At 40.3% G+C, this 21093-nt stretch overlaps 1 protein-coding gene across 4 annotated transcripts in view; it reads right to left on the bottom strand.

Annotated features, from left to right (window-relative positions):
• The window catches only part of MYT1L (myelin transcription factor 1 like), a 529823-nt gene that overhangs the window by 201336 nt on the left and 307394 nt on the right, over positions 1–21093 (bottom strand). For all 4 annotated transcript variants that reach the window (XM_049902577.1, XM_049902576.1, XM_049902575.1 and 1 more), the window contains exons 5-7: positions 16098–16152; positions 15885–15918; positions 15520–15582 (exon numbers count right to left, since the gene is read on the bottom strand). In XM_049902577.1, the coding sequence (XP_049758534.1) occupies positions 15520–15582; positions 15885–15918; positions 16098–16152 (152 nt within the window). The remainder of the gene's footprint in view (positions 1–15519; positions 15583–15884; positions 15919–16097; positions 16153–21093) is intronic.

Raw genomic sequence — 21093 nt, forward strand, 5'->3', positions numbered from 1 at the left:
ATTTCTAGAAACACACTACCCACCTAAACTAACACAAACTGAGGTCAAAAATCTGAACAGATCCATAGCAAGAGAAGCGACTGAAAAGGTAATAAAACAAACTCCCAACAAAAAAAAGTCATGGCCCAGATGGCTTCACTGGAGAACTTTACCAAGGATTCAAATATCTTGCACCAGTACTACTCAAACTATTTTCGGAACATAGAAAAGGAATACTTTTGAATTCATTCTCTGAAGCCAGCACAACCCTGATACCAAAAACAAAGACACACACACAAAAAAGAAAATTACAGACCAATGTCTCTCATGAATATAGATGTAAAAATTTTCAACAAAATTCTAACGAATAAAATTCAGCATCACATTAAAGAAAAAATACACCACAACCAAGTGGGATTCATATCAGGTATGCAAGGATGGTTAGACATTAGAAAATCCATAAATGTAATTCATTACATAAATAAAAGATAAGAATCACATGATTATCTCAATCAACGCAGAAAAGGCATTTGATAAAGTCCAATACCTGTTCCTGATAAAAATTCTCAATAAGATAGGGGTAGAAGGGAAATTTCTCAACAGAATAAAGGGCATCTATAAAAAAAATTTTTTTTTTTTTTTTTTATACAAAACCAACAGCCAACATCATTCTTAACAGAGAGGGGCTGAAAACGTTCCTGTTGAGAATGGGAATGAGACAAGGATGCCCATTATCACTACTCTTATTTAACATTTAATACATGAAAATGTTTCCACACAGAAAGAAACAATCTTTGATGGTTACGAGGGTGGGAAGTGGTGGCGAGGGAAAAACTTTACCTAGATAGTAGATGGATGGTAACTTGGGTGAAGAGTAAAACAGTACATAATACTGGGGAAGTCAGCACAGCTTGACCAGGGCAAAGTCATAGCAGCTCAACAGATGCATCCAAATGCCCTGAGAGACTGAGCTACAGGGCTGAGGGCTGGGGACCATGGTCTTGGGGGGACATCTATCTCAACTGGCATGACATAGTTTATAAAGAAAATGTTCTACATGCAACTGTGTTCAATAGGGACTGGGGTCTTAAAAGCCTGCAAGTGGCCCTCTGAGATACATCAACTTGTCCCATCCCTGCTAGAGCAAAGGAGAATGAAGACCAAAGATAGAAGGGAAAGATTAGTCCAAAGGACTAACGGACCACAATTACCACAACCTCCACCAAACTGAGCCCTGAACAACCAAATGGTGCCCATTACCACCACCGATTGCTCTGGTAGGGATCACAATAGAGGGTCCCAGACACAGCAGGTGAAAAATGTAGAACAAACTTCAAATTCTCGAAAAAAGACCAGGCTGGCTGTTCTGACAGAGACCGGAGAAACCCCAAGAATATGGCCCCCGGACACACTTTTAACTCAGTAGTGAAGTCACTGCTGAGGTTCATGTTTCAGCCAAAGATTAGACAAGTCTACGGGGCTGACAACAACACACGTGAAGGAAATGCTTCATAGTTCAACCATGTGCATGAGACTAATGGACACGCCAGTTCAAAAGCAAAGATGAGAAGGCAGGAAGGGGCAGGGAAACTGGACGAATGGAAACACGGAACCTGCAGTGGAGAAGGGGACAGTGTTGGCAACCAATGTCACAAAACAATTTGTGTATTAGCTGTTTTATAAGAAACTAATTTGCTATGTGAACTTTCACATTTGCTACGTAAACATCACAATTAAAAAAAAAGAAAGAAAATTCAAAAAGCAAACTCCTTTTTAGCCTTTCGGAATCAAAATTGTTTCAAAATTGAAAAACTCATAGTCTTTCTCCTTCTTCCCCTACTTTGAACCGAAAGGGCAGGAAGGCCTAGGTTGGGTGTGAGGATCCCCGTGTGAAGAGCCCCTACCCCAGCCATGGCTCAGCTTTAAGGAGTCTGAGGATGCAGTCCTTTCAACCATGACCCAGAAGCAGGGCAGGCAATACATTAAACGATGCTGATTCATTTCTGGAGCAGGGAGGAGAATTCTGGTGCTGGCCCCAGCTCAGAGCACTTCCTGTCCTATGTCTCCATGCCCTCCATCCCCTTTTCACGTATTAGAAATCAATTTGGGTTAATTTAAGAAAGCTTCCCTGACAAAAACCATACGCGCCTTGTGGAAAGTTCAATTCATTAGTCATTCAAAGGGTTGTGCGCCTTATTTTAATAACTTGATTAGTACTTCGTGAGATTGGCTCTAGTAGGGAAGTAGGAGGGTTGGCTGGAGCTGGAAGGAAGAAATAGTCATATTAGAGTGGGAGAGAAACCTTGGATGGAATGGGAAACCATTGGCTCAAGGGAAGAATTTTATTACAATGAGTGAGATAGGAGATACTAATGGTGATTTAAGACACAGGCCAGGGGCCTGGTGCTTTGTAAATTATAAAGTACTTCACAAATATCCACTCTTGTTATGGTTGCTGTTGCTAGTATTATGACAAGGGATTCTGAGGGCTGCGGAATGGGTCTCAAAAAGGGAAAGGAGAAGGAAGCGGTGACAAAGTGTTCTTACATGACAACTTTGCCAAGACTCCTTCATAGCAGCTGCCACTAAAAGCCTTCTATGTCTTAAGGCAAACCTGCCATAGGTGGCTGATGCCTCAGTTAAGGTGAAAAGACACATCTAAAAAAAAAAAAAGACACATCTACTAGACTATAAATCCTCTCTCATTTAAGCCCAGTCTCTTCAGAGCCGTCCAGCGCCCAGCTTCTATTTTACCCTCCACCTCCTCCCCTCATCCTTCCAGCATCCCATGAGGGAGAGAGAAAGGGAAGAGGAAAAGGAGGAGAAAGAGGTGTGTCCCTATTTGCTCTCTAGTATTGGCTCACCATTGGTGGGATTCTGTGTTCCTAGGGACAGTGCCAAGTAGCCACTGTGTAATTAAGTCCCATCAGCCTATTAAGCAGCCCTTAGTGGCACAGCGGTCAAGAGCTTGGCTGCTAACAAAAAGGCTGGCAGTTCGAATCCACCAGCCACTCCTTGGAAACCCTATGGGGCAGTTCTACTCTGTCTTGTAGGGTTGCTGTGAGTTGAAATTGACTTGACGGCTATGGGTTTATTTATTGTTATTATTCTTCTGCCTATGAATAATAACAAGGATACATCCTGGGTTTCACTGCAGTGACTAAAAGCTACGAGCAAGAATCACAGCTCCAGGATTTGCAGTCTATTAAGCCCTTCACTAAGCCTGGCTTGCTCTTGGCCTTCCTGCCCTCTTAGCTCTCAGTTCTTATCCCTGGTGTAGGTAGGCCAGGCTACACAGGGCTCCTCAGCTTTCTTGATGAATAAATGTAACCATTATTATTCCACTCCTCTCCCTTCCTCTCCTGCCCCAGGCTCTCTGGAGAACACAGACAGTTCATTGAGAAGCATAACAAGCCATCTCATTGGCTGAGGGGGATAACGAAGTGATTTGAGAGCATCACTAAATCACAAGATATTATTTATGGATAGAATTTCTTCCAAGATGCTCACCACCACCCCCACTCTCTCCTCCCTGGAGTTTTAGGAAATGCATCCACTTGTATATGAAGCGTATCTCTGGCGACATCCAATATAGCATTAGATAATATCCACAGCCCAGTGGAGTGGCTACTAAATGACAATGAATGGATCTTTTAAAATCTGTTGAATTATACAGGTGGAGCTCAGAGCTTCCCCTTAGCAGGAAAGGGGAGGGCTGTTTATCTTAAAGATCCGTTCAGAGGTATGTAAGTGTTCATAGAAGGCCATACCAGGTCCAGGGTGGTTCTTTCTGAACAAGGGAACATAGAGTTTCCAAAGGGTTTCACACAGTCTCCAGGAATGTCAGGATTATATTTCAGGGAGCTGCTTTTGTTCTTTATTACCTGTGTGCTCCTTGTGATTGGCTCTGTCCAAGCTGAGGCTGTTGGCAGAGAATGGTCAGGGAACCTCAGTGCCTTGCTCTTCTCAGACCATATCCTGCTCTTGTAGTTGTTATTGGTTGCCATGGTGAACCCACGTGTGCAGAGTAAACTGCTCAATAGGATTTTCAAGGCTGTGACCTTTCACAAACAGATCGCCAGCCCTGTCCTCTGAGGTGCCTCTGGGTGGGTTCCAACTGCCAACCTTTTGGCTAGTAGTGGTATGCTTAAATGTTTGCACCACCCAGGAACCTTTAGAGCCTGCTCTAAAAGAAACAAAAAACAAAAACCTGTTACTGTCGAGCGGATTCTGACTCATAGTGACCCTATAGGACAGAGTAGAGCTGCCCCACAGGGTTTCCAAGGAGAGGCTGGTGAATTCGAACTGCGGAGCTTTTGTTCAGCAGCTGAGCATTTAACCACTGTGCCACCAGGGCTCTAGGGGAGATGAAGGAGGCGGGAGGACGTGGCTTGACTGCTCTGAGCAACCCCAAACTCCCAGACCACACCCACCAGAGGAATAGAAACTTTGAGGGACCCCACGATAGCTTTGAACCCTGGTGGTGCAATGGTTAAGTGCCCAGCTGCTAACCAAAAGGCCAGGAGTTCGAATTCACCAGCCACTCCCTGAAAACGCTATGCAGCAGTTCTACTCTGTCTATAGGATCACTATGAGTCAGAATCAATTGGAAATCAATGGGATGATGGTTCTGGGTGAAGTACACATGTAGGGCAGAGCCAAGGGAAGCTGCCTCTCCTATGGCTCTGGCTGCACGCCAAACAGGGCTATCCTTTTTTTTCCCCAAAGAGCTGACATATATTTCTTACGTATTTCTAAGGAGGGTAGTTATATAACCTGCCATGATTATCAATTTCATAATTCTGTGGTATGAATAGGAGTGAAATTGAAGATAACTCTTTTCCCAATAAAACAGTCACCAAGCATGGTCCCTTGCTCTTGTTCTTCCCACCAGTTCAAGGCATGAAAAGTGAAATAGGATGACTGCACCACTAGAGACATGGCTAAGAGGCCACTGGAGGAGGCATGTGTCCATCGCCTACGTTTCTTATGGAAATGTGGAAATACATCACAGTTACATGCAGAGCTGGTAGGGTACAGTGAAAAGAGCCGAATTCCGTGAGTTGGAATACTTGAGTTCTAACTCTGAGCCTGGCAAAACGAGAGGGTATGTATTTTGATGATTTATAACTTCCTGGGCCATAATTAAATCTTTTAAATAGGGAGCAGGGGACTGGAAGAGATTTATAAGGTAACTCCTGGCACTAAAGTTCTTTGAGGTGAGGTTTGTGTTGTTGTTATTACATGTTTGCTTTTGTTTTTAGATTCATATGTAGTGTTGGTTTTATTTTTTACTTGCTTACTCAGAATAAACTCTCGTTTTTCATTACCTGAAAAAAAAAATTCCATTTAATCAGGTATCCATTCTTTGCCCATATAGGCTTGGTTTCTTTGGACAGTGGTTCTCAAACTCAAGGTGAATGAGATATCTGAAGGAAATACTGAAACACACATTGCTGGGCCCTACGCCTAGAGCTTCTGGTACAATAGGTCTGGGGAAGGGATCAAGAATTTTGATTGCTAGCAAGCTTCAGGTGATGCTGATGTTCCTGGCCAGGAGACCACACTCTGAGCATCACTACCTTAGAGCAAGGTGACCCAACATCTCAGTTCCAGAGGTGGGCTTCATAGTTATGAGGACAATCATACTTGCTTCTCAGTGATTGTTTTGGGAATAGTCCTATGACCCAGTTTGGTTTTTTGGTGGCTTCTTGGAAAGTTCTTCCTCACTGTTCTGAGACAGCTTCTAGAATTGACTTCCTCTAGCCTTCCTCTGGATTTGGGGGGTCAGCTGTCAAGCCAAGACTACTACATTCTGTTCCCATGATGAGAAAAGAACGCAGAGGAACTAAGAGTACTACAAGAAAGACGCAGGGCGATAGAGCCAAAGCGACTGTTTTAAGTGAACCTGCCTCTGAATTTTCAGGTTAGGTAAGACAATTAACTTAATATTGTTTGAGCCAGTACAAGCTGGGTTTTCTATTCACTACAGCTGGTAGCATCCTAAATTATACAGAAAATTTTCAGATGAAAACATTAAATTTGCATCACATTGAAGCAACACTAGAGCTAAGGTAGTACTTCCTCCTTCTACGTCTTTTATTTGTTTTGATAGGAGAAATATATTGAAGTTCGGGGTTTCAGTCATACTTTGGGGCCTAATATCTGAAACATTATTTTCTCTTCAGGACAGAAGTCAGAAGTCAGCCAGTGAGTCTGCAGTCTTAAATGTTAGCAAGCAGCCATCTAAGATGCATCAATTGGTCTCAACCCACCTGGAGCAAAGGAGAATGAAGAACACCAAGGACACAAGGTAATTATGAGCCCAAGAGACAGAAAGGACCACATAAACCAGAGATCACATCAGCCTGAGACTAGAAGAATTAGATGGTACCCAGCTACAACTGATGACTTCCCTGACAGGGAACACAACAGAGAACCCCTGAGGGAGGAGGGGAGCAGTGGGATGCAGACCTCAAATTCTCATAAAAAGACCAGACTTAATGGTCTGACTGAGACTAGAAGGACCCCAGTGGTCATGGCCCCCAGACCTTCTGGTAGCCCAGGACAGGAACCATTCCTGAAGCCAACTCTTCAGACAGCGATTGGACTGGACAATGGGATAGAAGATGATACTGGTGAAGAATGAGCTTCTTGGATCAAGTAGACACATGAGACTATGTTGGCATCTCCTATCTGGAGGGGAGATGAGAGGGCAGAGGGGGTTAGAAGCTCTCAGAATGGACATGAAAAGAGAGAGTGGAGGGAAGGAGTGGGCTGTCTCATTAGGGCGAGAGCAATTAAGAGTATATAGCAAGGAGTATATAAATTTTTGTATGAGAGACTGACTTGATTTGTAAACTTTCACTTAAAGCACAATAAAAATTTTAAAAAAAGATGTCAGCTAGTGAGAGGGTCAGAGGAGAGAAGAGAAACAACTGCTTACCCAAGTCAGTATTCAGAGGGTCATCTTAATTATTCCTTGATCTCCTCAAAGTCTGAATATAAATAATAGTGATAACAATAGTAATATGACTAACCTCAAATATGGATTTAAGGAACTGGATCACAATGCTGCTTATAATGCAAGTTCCCCTCTCTCCCCACTAAAAAAAATCATTAGTTTGTATTGCAAATTCTAGGAACTTAAAATTGTCATCTGGAATAGCCATCTGGGCTAACTTAAAGAGATGTGATAAGGGGAGTCTCATCCTGTCAGCCCTTGCTCCATCCACCCTCTTCTCATCCTCTCTTCTCTAGTAAATGGAGAACCAAAAGCCAAAAACCAAACCAACCACCCTGGGGTCAGTTCTGACCCAGGGAGACCCCTTGCGTGTCAGTAGAACTGTGCTCCATGGGTTTTCGATGGCTGATTTTTTTGGAAATTGATTCCAGGTGTTTCTTCCAAGGAACCTCTGGTTGGACTCAAACTTCCAATCTTTTGGTTAGTAGCTGACAGCTTAACGGTTTGCATGACCCAGGGGTAAGTAGGATGCACACACCTCAAAATGGATATATCCAATAGAGCTACCTAACAGCTGACTGACTGTCAACAAGAATGAGAATCACATCTTTGGCGTAGATCTCACACACACGAAATGGAGAACTAGCTCAAGGTTACAAAACCCACAATTTGCAGGTGTATTTTGTTGTTGTTTGTAAGTGCATGGCTGCGTCAACTTCCTTTGACATCCTGCCTTTGAATTTTCCATTGCCAGATCAGGATTCTATCTCTTGGCACATCAAGATCTAAAAAGTTGCTGCCATGTATTTGAAATAACCTCAATCGAGATGGTGGTATTAAGTACTGAACTGTGGTATTTTTTAGTGAGTAAACCCTAGACAATAGCTATACCAATGATAGCACACTAACACGGTGTATATTCTATTGATGTTGCAGAGCCCTGTCTATATATACATATTTTTTCTTTTTTTATTGTGCTTTAATTGAAAGTTTACAATTCAAGTCAGTTTTTCATACAAAAACTTACACACACATTGTTATGTGACCCTAGTTGCTCTTCCTACAATGTGACAGCACACTCCTCCTCTCCATCCTGTATTCCCACGTCCATTCAACCAGCTCCTGTCCCCCTCTGCCTTCTCATCTCCCCTTCAGGCAGGAGCTGCCCACATAGTCTCATGTGTCTGCTTGAGCTAAGAGGCACACTCCTCACCAGTATCATTTTATGTCTTAGAGTCCAGTCTAATCTTTGTCTCAAGAGTTGACTTTGGGAATGGTTTTAGTTTAAGGCTAACAGAGAGTCCGGGGGCCGGGTCCTCTGGGGTCCCTCCAGTCTCAGTCAGACCATTAAGTCTGGTCTTTTTTTTTTTACTAGAATTTGAGGTCTGCATCCCACTTTTCTCCTGTTCCATCAGGGGTTCTCTGTTGTGTTCCCTGTCAGGGCAGTCAATCGTGGTAGCCAGGCACTATCTAGTTCTTCCAGGCTCAGGCTTGTTTATATATTTTTAATCAGTAGTCAAGATATCAAAGATTGTGACGGCTAAATCTACATTTGACCAACACAGGTGATAAACATTCACTACACTGATTTCCTTTATACCCTATCTGAAAATACTTATGTGTTCCATATCTTTGAACATGGAATTATTTTATAAATTTATTTAATTTTATAAAACATCAAAAATATGTCCTGAAATGCACTTCACAGCTCTAAATACACTGTCAGTCACACTGTATTCTAAAACATGTAACAAAACAGGCAATGCACAGAGATCTGTCTATCCGGGCAGGCATATCATGGACAAGCAATACGCAAATTGTTTTCTTAGGATAAGGCCCAGAAATCTTTTTTTTTTTTTTTAAATAGATGATTTATTGGGACAATAAGGATTACTTGCCAACACAGTCCTAAAAGATCATGCCTGAATTTTGTGAATTTGCACACATACAATTAGCGCGAAAGCATCAGAGCAACAATGAGTCTGGGAAGTCCACGGGCTTTGGTTCTCCACTTTACACAAATGAGTTCCGAGATCACAAAATTTTTGCTCCATGTGCAACTGTGCCATGCTATCAAATTAATGTTAAAATATGTATGCCCTAACTTCTGATTTACACTATCAGTGACAAATAGTAAAAAGGACAGGAGTGCCATAAAATTTATGGATGGAGTGATGGCATGCACAATGATGTCTCATAAAGAAGAAAGGGTGGGGGAGTTATTTATTCTGGGGGATGCATGAAGTAAAATACAGATAGGCTGGCTGGGTAGCTGCGTGCCCAGAATTCTTCATAAACATCCCACAGTGCGCTCTGCGGTACGGCGGCCGTACGTTAATTAGAGCATTCGGCAGACACGGCAATGTGCTACACGCACCCAAGTGCATCTTCATGTTTCACATGCAGGGCCTCACTAATTAAAATCAGCTTTGCAATTAAACGTGGAAAATTGTGTTAAACTTTCAAGCGTGGTTACAAAAAAAAATGTAATTATTTTTAGGGTATTTTATTTTAATGCAAATGAAATTTCCATCAAAGTGAAACTGGTAAAAGGGAGGTATAGGGATTTTTATTTCTCTCTGTTCCTTCTTTTTTTTTTTTTTTGGATTATAGATGCCCCTCTCAGTTGCAAGTTGCAATGCTCTGCTATCGCTCTGCCAGTACCTGGCTCTGTTCCAAAGCTTTTAGTGAGTGCTATCTGTCAAGGCATGAATAATACAGGCCCGAGGCTGTTGGCAGAATCCAAATGAGGCATACATCAGGAAGCAAGCCCTCGACTTTAGCTCGAGAACATGCTCCCGTGAAGACAGGCAATTATTCACCCGAGGCTGCCACCACGGCAATCACACTGGTGGGTGAAAAGGTATATGAAAGGAAAAAAAGAAAAAAAATCTGAATAAGAAACATGGCACCACAAGCCAGAGAAAATTCAATAATTTTCTCATCAAAAGGAAATGCTACCATCTGAAGCTTTCGATTTTTCAGATTTCGGGATCAAAGGATTTGATTCAGTATGTTCTAAATTTGGAAAGGGTTAAATGAAATACCCAAACACAGCCCCTGACTTTCTGGTGCGTGTTGAGTGTGCAAAGACACTAAACCTAAATTATGGCTCAAATATTTCACCAGAAGCCTTAGGCTCAATAAACAAGTAACTAAAGATACTGCAGGGAAAGGGTAATGTAAATGAAACCCCTTAAATTTCAGAAATAAATTCAGAGAATTCACAAAAGGTACAGAGAAAGAAACAGATATGTGAAGAATGAATCCATTACTAGGGGCTTCTTCTTTTTTTTTTTTTTTTTTGTACATTGGAAGTTTATACAAAAATCACTATTTGGAAATAAGTAAGTAAATACAATTAATTTCAAATGTCCTGGAATGTGTATAACTAATGTAAAAGCCCTCTGCCGTCCAGTTGATTCTGACTCGTAGCAACCCTGCACAAGTAAGGCTAAAACCTCAAATTCCACTACATTATTTAACATTAATCTGCACTAGTCAGCCATATGCATTTATTCCTAATTTTTTTTTGAGGAAATTAAAAAAATGAAAAGTTAAAAATAAGAAACTAACTACTATTTTCCTATAAAATTAGTTTCTACAAATATTTTCATTTCTAAACATCAAGTTGCATCTTGTCTTTAACACAAACAATACATTATATCCACAGGAGGAGAAAAAAAAAATGCTATGAACATGAGCCATTAGAATTTTCAAATTCGGTCAAATGTTTAAAAACGGATTTTTGTAAAAATGCCTTGAATCTTGGCTTTTTAGCTACTATCTTCCTACCTGCTTATGTAATATTCTAGATTAAAAACATCTCCTTATCAGGTACATGAGCTATAATAAAACCATTATAGATAAAGGGTGATGTGTGTGGTTCCTTTCTCAACAAGTCCCCACCCTTCTTTAAAGATGTCAGTCTTGGGTTTGGGGGGATTGCCAACAGAAAACACTGAGACCCCCAAGTCCTTTCGTGTGGTCCACCCTCTCTTGGCAGGAGTCAGGGGTTTGGGACGCACTCCACAGCAGCAGCAGACCCAAGTCCCTAAACCTCCTGCCACAGACGTGCTGGTATGCACTCTTAGTCACCTACTCTGGGTTTGGCTCTTCCAACTAGACATCTTACTTGGTACCTTTCCTGCCAACAAGTTACTGGGGGAAGGTCAGATGGAGATCCGTGCCAGCAACTTCCTAAATCTCAAGTTAGGTGGCTTCCAAGAATTCTATTTTTTTTTCCTACCACTTATTCACTAAAACTTAACTGCAAACACATGGAGCTTTTCTTTCATCTCATGGGCATTTTAAATGCTTACAAGTTACACTCGCACAATGGGGAAGGAAGTGATTGAGAGAATGGGGGGCTGGGGGTGGGGGGAGACTCAGAAAGTTTACTTCCCCCTACCTTGGAGATCTGAAAACTAAGCTTTGGAAAAACTCACGATGATTGGGATTTTGTTTCTGCATCTATAAAATGAAGCTCTGTGATTGGAGGCTGTTTTCAAGACTGGTAAATGTCTCTAGCCATCTCTAAGCATAATCTAAAAAAATGTGTGCACACAAAGTAGTGGAATACGTTGAGCCATACACACAGCAGTATAATAATGTGAGTCAAAGCTAAGAGATCAGGTCTGCTATATATAGAAAATTTCAAGTTAATATTTTTGTTTCATAGTATGAGAGTAACTTTGAGCCCCAACTGCAGATTTCATGGTGTGTTCGTCATATTTATATGTTGATGATATAAAGCCTCAGTTGGGGAAGACAAATGGCAAATTTATGTGTCAGTGTATTAATGATGTTTCTTAAATTAAGTATCAATTCCTAAGAGGCTGGCCTTGATCGCCTGTATCAGAGCATAGAAATGTTGACTGAGCTTGGATCCCTGCTGTGGAATGTATGGAAATTCAAACATATTTATCTTCCATGCTAAGAGAATTGTTTCTCCTGAGGAGTTGCTATAATCCTTTTATCAGATAACTGGAACTCCATAATTCTTCTTTTTCATTTTTTGCCTTGGCTGCCAAGAGACTCAGAACTAAATTTAATACTAATGTAAAAACCCCTGATATATCCTGGGTTTTTAAACAATTATTTTTCCATTTCCCTTGTTACTCCTGATTAAATCTTTTTTATTTAATTTTTAACTGTCCAGTTGTACATATGCTTACTATCAGCTACCTCAAATTGTTTATGAACTACTATCATGAACTATTAATGCAAATAAACTATCTATGAATAAATTATCATCTGTTCAAAAACACACTTTTTGAACTAAGATGGAAAATCCAATAACATAGGTAATATAACCTTAACTCCTACCCCCTAAACCTAAACAGAATCTTAAATTGTGAATTCTTTTTTCGAATTGGTGTTTTCTTTCACAGGTACTGCCCAGCGATTGACTCATCTCTATTATTCCTCATTTCTTACAAACTCACAACCTTATCTCTATCATGCTGGGAGAAGGGGATCAGTTCTAGCAAACACCACAGAGAATCAACAGTACTAAAGTTGTATAACTAATACCTAGGGCTTACTACAGTGTATGTCCTACCAAGCAACAAAATCGTATATTAAAATTTGATTTTCTTAGAAAAAAATTTTTAATATTAAAAAAGGACTAAATGGTGAGGCTCATTTTATCACTTGGGATTCACTATTTTTAAAAAATTCTGATTTTTTACATTATTGATTCCCCACCCCACCTCAAGATATTTTTTGTAGGTTCAAATAGATGCTTCAACATGTTAAAAGGACCCATTTTTACTCGTGTATGAACTGATGTGATATACGAGTAAAGTGAAATTGTGGCCTTACATAGAATATATTCATTCAAAAAAGTCTTGTTTAAAGCTTAAAAAGGGCAGATAATTTCATCGAAACCAAAACTAAGTTGGCCACACCTTTGTCTGACTTTGAAGAGGCCCGATGTTCTGCATCTCACCAGGAATTTAACAGCGAGCATAAAAGTCACAACTGTGTTCGTGGAGTGTGTGCTTTTATTTACGTAAAAGAATAGATGTTAGGTGGAGAAAACTTTTGTAGTCAGTAAGCCTTTTAAAAACAGAAAAAACAAAGTCTGATATAATTGAAATCTTACGAATTTGAAATGGCAATAATCATTAAATATTAATGTATAAATGAGTCTTACCTATCACAAGAAGCACGTTTTTTAGTTTAAGAAATCTGAATGTCATTTTTTTAGTTCAAAACTACTGACAATATACAGACTTCCTTCAAAAAAATTTACAAAACTTGATGCTTCAGTGAGATTTTTCTCAAAAGAAGTGATATAGTGACAGTTTTAGAATGGCAATTAGTTATACACACTCAAGTCAGCACGCTCCCATTTTTAAACTGAGGAAACTAAGTCCATAAACGTTAACCAGTTCTTCCAAGGTCCCTCAGCCTATTAGTGACAGAGAAGAAACTAGAACCTGGGACCCTTGACTGAGAAGGGTTTTTTTTTTTGTATACTATGTTATATCTCTTAACAATTTCTACTAAAATAATAATTGTAATAATCACGTGCAATATGACACATGGTGAAAACTGATCAATTATTTTAAACTTGAAACATTTTTGTTGAGAAAATTTTCAATTTTAATGTCTCTGTGAATTCTCCTTATAAAATCCACCCCATGAGCTCCTTCAAGATGGGGAAGACAAGGGTCAGGCAATTTAAATGTATTATTTTAAAAATAATAGACCAAACCTTGATTCTAAGATTCAGGCTATTTCTAGCATTGGCATTATATCTCAAAAGGAAGATGATGACTGGCCATATTCAAGACACCATCCAATCTAACTTTAAGTGCCCCCCCCTTTTTTTTTAAATCAGGGAAAGATATTTCATATACATATGTGTATCCGTATCTCCTAGGGATGCATCAATACATATCTTTTATTTTCAATCTGTATCTTAGTGGAATTCACCTTGGTTAAGATACAAATGTTTGAAATAATTCTTTGGAATGGAAATGTTGAGATTTTTCCTGCAAAATTGTGGTTACGAAATTATATCTAGTTGTTATCTAATTAACACTTCAGTTAAATAATTTCTTTTGGTAACATTGTCATAAAATTTAACTATTGACTAATCTCAGGAGGTGATGAGGGAAAATAATTAGATTTTACCTGGTTTACAAACTTGTTTTCCATTGAAAATATAAAACAATTTAAACTTTTAGATCAAAGTTCTACTTCCAGAATCCTTCCTAAAATAATATAAACATTTAAAACAGACTATTCATTTGTATTATATAATTCAATAATTTACTATTTTATACAATAACAATGATAATATAAGAAGTTAAATTTAATAATTTAAATGACCAAATTTCCTAAAAAAATAAGTGACCCATCACTCCATTGATGATACATAATAAAGTCTAATGATCACTTCAGGATGAATGCTCATTAAAAATTCCATGCCTCTTTACATGCTAGCATGGGCACTTTTGGAGTAACTTGTAATCTTTTCTCTTGATTTTACTAAGGGACAATCAAAATAATTGCTTGATTTCACCCATAAATTAATGTTCAGCAGAAAATGAAATAAAATCTGAGGCAGTGAGGAAAGGTCACCCTGAGAGGCTGCGGTCAACACCTGCTTTAGAATCTGAGTTTTGATTACACGTGTCTGGTTATCGGTGGTGTGTTACACAGGAGTAACCTTGGTCTTAGCAACTTAGTTTGTGAAAAACTAGCAAAAAAATTTATGACAGTCTATAAACATTTCTAACTCACCGTAACTGAAAGCCTCCCTGTTGAAAGGCAAATTGCATTCACATTATAGAGAAGAAAATACTGACTTAGAAATAACAAGGGGGGAAAAAACCTAAAGGGTGATCTGTACGTGAGGTTCAGTCATCGGTGCATTTTTAGCAATAATTACCCAACCACGTTATTTTCTAGATGTTCTTTAGTAACCTCATCACTGGGAAAGACCCGAAATCACAGTATTTACGTGGCTAACATAATCATTTACGTTGCAAAGTCTCATTAGTATGATGTGTCCAGGACTTTCACTTCTAGATGTAACCTCATCCCACAGCTGCCCAGGTGCCCGGCGAAGGCTTTGTTTCCCACACTGAACTCTGTTACATTCCAGAAGCCGCACCGGTACCAAAAGGTCAGTAAGGCCACATTTTAATTTACCATCCTCCAGCTCCCAGGAGGAGAACCCCCCCGCCCCCCCGCAAGTAGAAACAAGCCTTCCCAATAAAACAGTGGGGGGTTTTCAGGGAGCTGTCAGCATGCTGAGCACTGTCTATGACTATAGGGAAAAAGGAGCTGACGGCTCTTCTTCATTTGCGTCCTCTCACGTGCTATCATAAATTCTGCCCCATGAAATGGGTAGAAAGGCTGAGGTTTTGAGAACCTGAACAAGAGACAAAAGACCGAGTGTATTTGAGAGAAGAAAAGAAAACTACCACCTGTACAGTTTCCCAAGGACCCTTAGCCATTCGTTTTCACCATTTGGTTTGGGTCTCTAAAGAGCGCCACTTCAGACAATGCGGCTATCAAGTCCCTTCAGTTACATCGTGAAAAAATGCAGGCGTTACCTTCTGTGTCTTGCATATTTGCCGCTAACATGACCACTGCCATCACAGCCAGGAGTGGGACAGCTGCAAGAGGAAAGAGTTAATTACACAGGTGTCGGTGTGTGGCAGACAGATGACACTGAAAGCTTCAGTGGGCATTAGAGAGAAAAAAGGGCAACAAAGACAGAAAGGGAGAAATCAAATAACTGAAAGGAGGGGAAAAATTAAGGGATGCTTTTTATTAGCAAGTCTCCAGGGAATTAATTTCATCAGCGCAGCAGGGGATGAGCGAGCCACCAATGAACTTGAAAGTGCATTATCCCCATTAAAAGGCAGGAATTTCCTCCATGGCTGGTGGGGCTCCATTCTACCCGCAGAGCACTAACCTGAACAGCTCTTGTATGGCTGGTTCCACGGGAACTGCAGAGAGATGGAAAATATATAAAAATTTATCATCTATTACAAGTACTCCTACAGAAAATTATGGAAAAGGTTGTGTAAAAGCAGGGGTCAGGACGAATCGTGCAAAGAGCTCCTGCTGGCTGAAGGTCACCCTGAGCTGGGCCTCCAGTGATTTAGTGAAGCTGGGGACGACGTACCTCGAACACCTTTGGAGCGAGTGCGGTGGCGCTTCTCCTCGGTCTCCACCTCCATCTGGGAACAGATGAGAAGGCAGTCAATGGTCTTATCCTGCATGCTCAGACTGTTCATACGGGGAGCGTGCACTCTCCCGGGTGTTTTATCGACAATATTTTAATCCTGTTTCGCTCTGTAAAGGGGAGTCCTCAACAAGGGCAGGGGTGGGGAAGGCAAGGGTCAGGCAATCTAAATGTATTCTTTTAAAAATAATAAACCAACCCTTGGTCTTGTAGGGAACATTTAATCAGGAGGCCCTTGTACTCTGTAACAGGATAGAATTTGATGAATTTCGAAGGGCAATGTGTTTATTCTCTTTTAAAGGATTTCATTAAAACACAACTGGGGTGATTCTGAGTTGTACTTTGTACCAAGAATATAACCACTAAGTTTGTAAGATGGTTAAAAAAAAAAAAAAAAAGCACAGATTCTCCTTTTAACTGAAAGATCTAATACGATTAAACACTTAAAGAGGAAAGGAGGTAGATATGGTGAGACCTGTGAAAGCCAGAACTCCACACGACTGCTTTGCTTTTCCGGGTCTCACAAGTTTTCTGCTTTTGACAGGGTGTAGTCTTACCAATTTGGCATCACTCTCTATTAGTGGAAAATATCTGACTTTTCCTTCTTTGGCGTGTTTCCGCCTTACACAGGTTCTGGCTTTCCCAGATTTTACCGTGGGATAGCAGAGGGACAAAATTTTTACCATTGGGTGCTTACTTCCATTGTTGCCTAATGCCTGAAATATAATTGTCATCTATGTTTATCCAAATTGTTAGGTTGTTTTTTAGGGACCTGTAACCTTTACTCAGAGGAACTGGCACCTACCTGGCTTATACATCAGAGATTACAAAGCATTTTCATATATTATCTTGGTTGTTCCTCGCAACAATTTTGTGAGGAAGGTACATTTATCCTATCTATTTTACAGATGGGAACACTGAAATAGACCACCTGACTTACCCCAGATCATCTGGGTAAAAGGTTTTAGTCTAGGGACCTGAAAACGAGCCATCTGTCCAAAATGCCATTTTTAAACAACTAACACATGGCCACATGGATGAACACGTACTCAAGTATTTTTGCACCAAGTATTTCCACAGTCTATGACTAAATTCTCGTGGCAAGGCTTTGTAGTAGGAGAATTCTACTCATAACAGAGAGGATGGTAAGAGATTAGCAATGGAAATGACAGCTTTTCTTGACCAGATTACAGAAAGACCACTTTCCAACCCTGATCTGTGACTTCTCTGCCCTGCCTAATACAGCCCTAGCTGAATTCCTAGGCAGAAGACAAGGATACATAAAAGGTTATCTACACACAGTTTACCACACTCTAGATATCAAAGCCACTTTCTCCACAGTCTATGACAAGAATGGTCAGAATGGGGCCAAGAGGAGTGTAGTGCGATGTATATGGCTCTATTAAAGGCACATTATCTGAGAAAACAAGACAGACCTGGAATTACAATAAATTATTACCAAGTCACGACTCTCAACAGGTATAATACTTAGGCATCATAAAGTCACATTGGCTACTCCTGATTGAATGTTTAATTCAATTAACCACAAAATATTTATTTATTAATACTGCATGCTGAATACGGTGCCAGGGGACACAACTTGTTGCCGTTGAGTCGATTCCCACTCATAGTGACCCTATAGGACAGATCAGAACTGCTCCATAGGGTTTCCAAGGAGCGCCTGGTGGATTCGAACTGCTGACCTTTTGGTTAGTAGCCGTAGCTCTTAACCAGTACACCCCCAGGGTTTCCAGGGGACACAAAGAATACTATAATAAGAAACATAAGCTCATTTAATGAGCCTAATATCTTTTGGAAACCCTGGGGGCATAATGATTAAACACAACGGCTGCTAACCAAAAGGTTGGCAGTTTGAATTCACCTGGTGCTCCTTGGAAACGGTATGGGGCAGTTCTACTCTGTCTTCTAGGGTTGCTATGGGTCAGAATCGACTAGGCCACAATAGGTTTTTTTTTTTTTTTTTAATATCTTTTAATAGAAAACATATATGAGCAGATATAATAAATGTGCCAGATTTAATAAAATCAGAGGCATTTCAGAAAAGAGGAGCTGATGTGAATTGGATCATCCAGGGAAGACTTTTCAGGGAAAGGTGTGGTAGTTAATAATTATTTGTTTAGGCGTAGAGGAGAGGAAAAGAGACTATATATTTACATACAGACGCTTGGTATCTATTGTTGAATGAGTGAATAAATCCATTTGCTGGGAAAATAGAGAAATATCAGTGATTGAAAACCCTCTGGGGCTCAGTTCTGTTCTGACACACTTGGAATTGCCAGCAATCAGAACCGACTCAAAGGCAGCTGGTTGGAAGGGTGCAGGGCAAGGAGACGGCATGAGCTTGGCTTAAGGGAGAGAGAGGAGGGGTGTTTAAGGGCTACGTGGAGAATTAGAAGGGGACATTACGGAGTGTGGGCGGGGGGAGTTTACAGTTGTACAGTTAGATATACAGCTGTTACAGTTCCTTGACCGTGGGAGTAATCAGTCAAAAGAATATTTTAGAAACAATTAATTTAGTAGAAGTTTGAGAGACAGCCTGGAAGGGGAACAGGAATGGAATCAGAGAACAAGAGCAGACTGACAGCTAAGAAAAAAGGAGATGACAGTGGCTGAATTAAATTTGTAGTTTTGTCTCATTGTTGTCTAATTCCAGGAGCCTAATTTTTTTTAATTGTCTAGGAAGAAAGAGGTGGAAAGGAAGACTGGAATTTAAGAAGCATTCTGATGGAAGAATAAAGCCAATATAGTGGCTGATTGGACTTCTGGGTGTTCTGCTCTTTCTCTGTTATTTAAGCATATGCAGAGGGTATAAAGTCTCTGAACGCAAGCACATTTTATGGATTTGTTATATAAATAAACTGCACCCATAGGTACTACACCTATGCTCTACAGTTGCTATTCCACATGGAAACATTTAAAAAATGGTAACATTTTAGCAAAGCAATGTAGAGCCGATGTGGCATGAGGCAAAGTGTGTGTTAACATCCAAGAAGCACACAGTGATGGCGGAAATTCTATTATACCTTCTCTAGGAAAAGTGTATTTCCTGATGTACCGTGTGCCCACGACAGGACTGAGGATACAGAGATAATGGGATTGAGTCCTGTTCCTGAAGAAATTCAAGATTGAGTAAAAAATTTTCACAAGGGGAGGTAAATTGAGAAACGTTCTCAGTTCAGTATAATGAGAGTTTGGGTGCTGGGGAAGTGGATGGACAGTCTTCTCATTGAAAGCAGTTGAAAATTGAGCTGAGTTTTAAAGGTTAAGTGAAGGCTTCCATAAGTCCGTGGGTAGTGCGAACATTTAATGTGCTAGTCAACTAACCAAAAGGTTGGAGGTTTGAATCCACCCAGAGGCGCCTTAGAAGAAAGGCCTGGGATCTACTGAAAAACCAGCCATTGGAAACCCTATGGAGTGCAATTCTACTGTGACACACATGGGGTTGTCATGAGTTAGGACTGACTTGATCAAAACTGGTTTGAAGGTTCCAGGTTTACAAAAAAAGGGGGGTGGGGAAGCACGTCTCAGGCAGAGGGAACAGGATATACAAAGACACGAAGGTTTTGAAGGCACTCTGACATGTCCCAGGGGAGGTTAAGAGTTGTACCTTGAGACAAGGAGGAGCAGTGCTAGGGAGTTTGTTGTTACGTTTCCTTCAACGGAGTATAGGTTTATGTTAATTTTCAAGCAGGAACAGGGGCCAGTCCCGTTTTCTCAGCCAACCCCTTTGCTTATACAGTGTCTGATGAATAAACCTGAATTTCTGATGCTGCTGCCGTCTTTAAGGAGAGAATTTGTGACCCCAGAAGTGTAGTGATAGCTTCTGTCTATGGGCCCAACCCAAAATTCTCGACCTCATGCCTAATTGCTAATCTGGTTGGATAAGAATTAATTTCTTTTTTACATTTAAATTCTTAATCCATTTGGAATTTACTTTTTGTATGTTTTTACATAAAGGGGGCCAACCTTATTTTCTTGCAGGTGGATAGCTGATTCTGCCTCTAATGACTTATTAAATAAAACATGTTTTTTCCACTGCACAAAAATACCCCTCTCCGCATGTATTAAATTTGAACTCTAATTGGGTCTGTTTTTAGGCTCTATTCTGTGGCACTTACCTACTTGTTTATTTTAGTGCTCATGCTGTTTGGATCACAGTGGCTTTATAACATGTTTTACTCCCTGATAAATAAAACATGTTTTGCTCCCTCCTTGCTGTGAAAATTATATGAGATAATTTATACAAAACGTGAAGCACAATACCCAACATATAAACCAAATCAAACCCGTTGCCATCGAGTCAATTCGGAATCCTAGCAACGCTATAGGAGACGGTAGAAGTGCTCCATAGGATTTCCAAGCAGTGCCTGGTGGATTCGAACCGCCGACCTTTTGGTTAGCAGCCATAGCTCTTAACCACTAGGGCACCAGAGTTTCCGCATATAGTAGACACCAAATAAAGGGTGATTCCCTTTTCTGTCTCTCTCAGCTAACGAAAGCAAAACCTGAAGAATATCAACATTTTAAAATTTTACTTTTATGCAGATGTTAAAAAATGGGCATAGAGGTTCAGATTAAACAGGACCATAACAATACATGGTCCGAGATGGCAGAGTTTTTCATTTTGTAATATTTATACCAACAATCATGAAGACGGCACAGAACACGGCAATGTTTTATCCCTTTCTGTTAATCGTAAAGCCACTAAGAGTGGGAGTGGACTTGATGACAACTAACAACAACCACAACAATGTTTACACCTAAAAGTATGTGGTCGAAGGCTACCCAACACCCATAGACTTATTCACACCTTTCCTTCTTCATGAATTCCCTCCTCCTCCTGCCTTCCCTCCTCCATTCCCACTTGCCATTTTGAAATCTTCAAGGAGGAAAAGAAGGCTCATTTACACCTGCA

This window comes from Elephas maximus, chromosome 12, assembly GCF_024166365.1.
Source record: "Elephas maximus indicus isolate mEleMax1 chromosome 12, mEleMax1 primary haplotype, whole genome shotgun sequence".
Lineage (NCBI taxonomy): Eukaryota > Metazoa > Chordata > Mammalia > Proboscidea > Elephantidae > Elephas > Elephas maximus.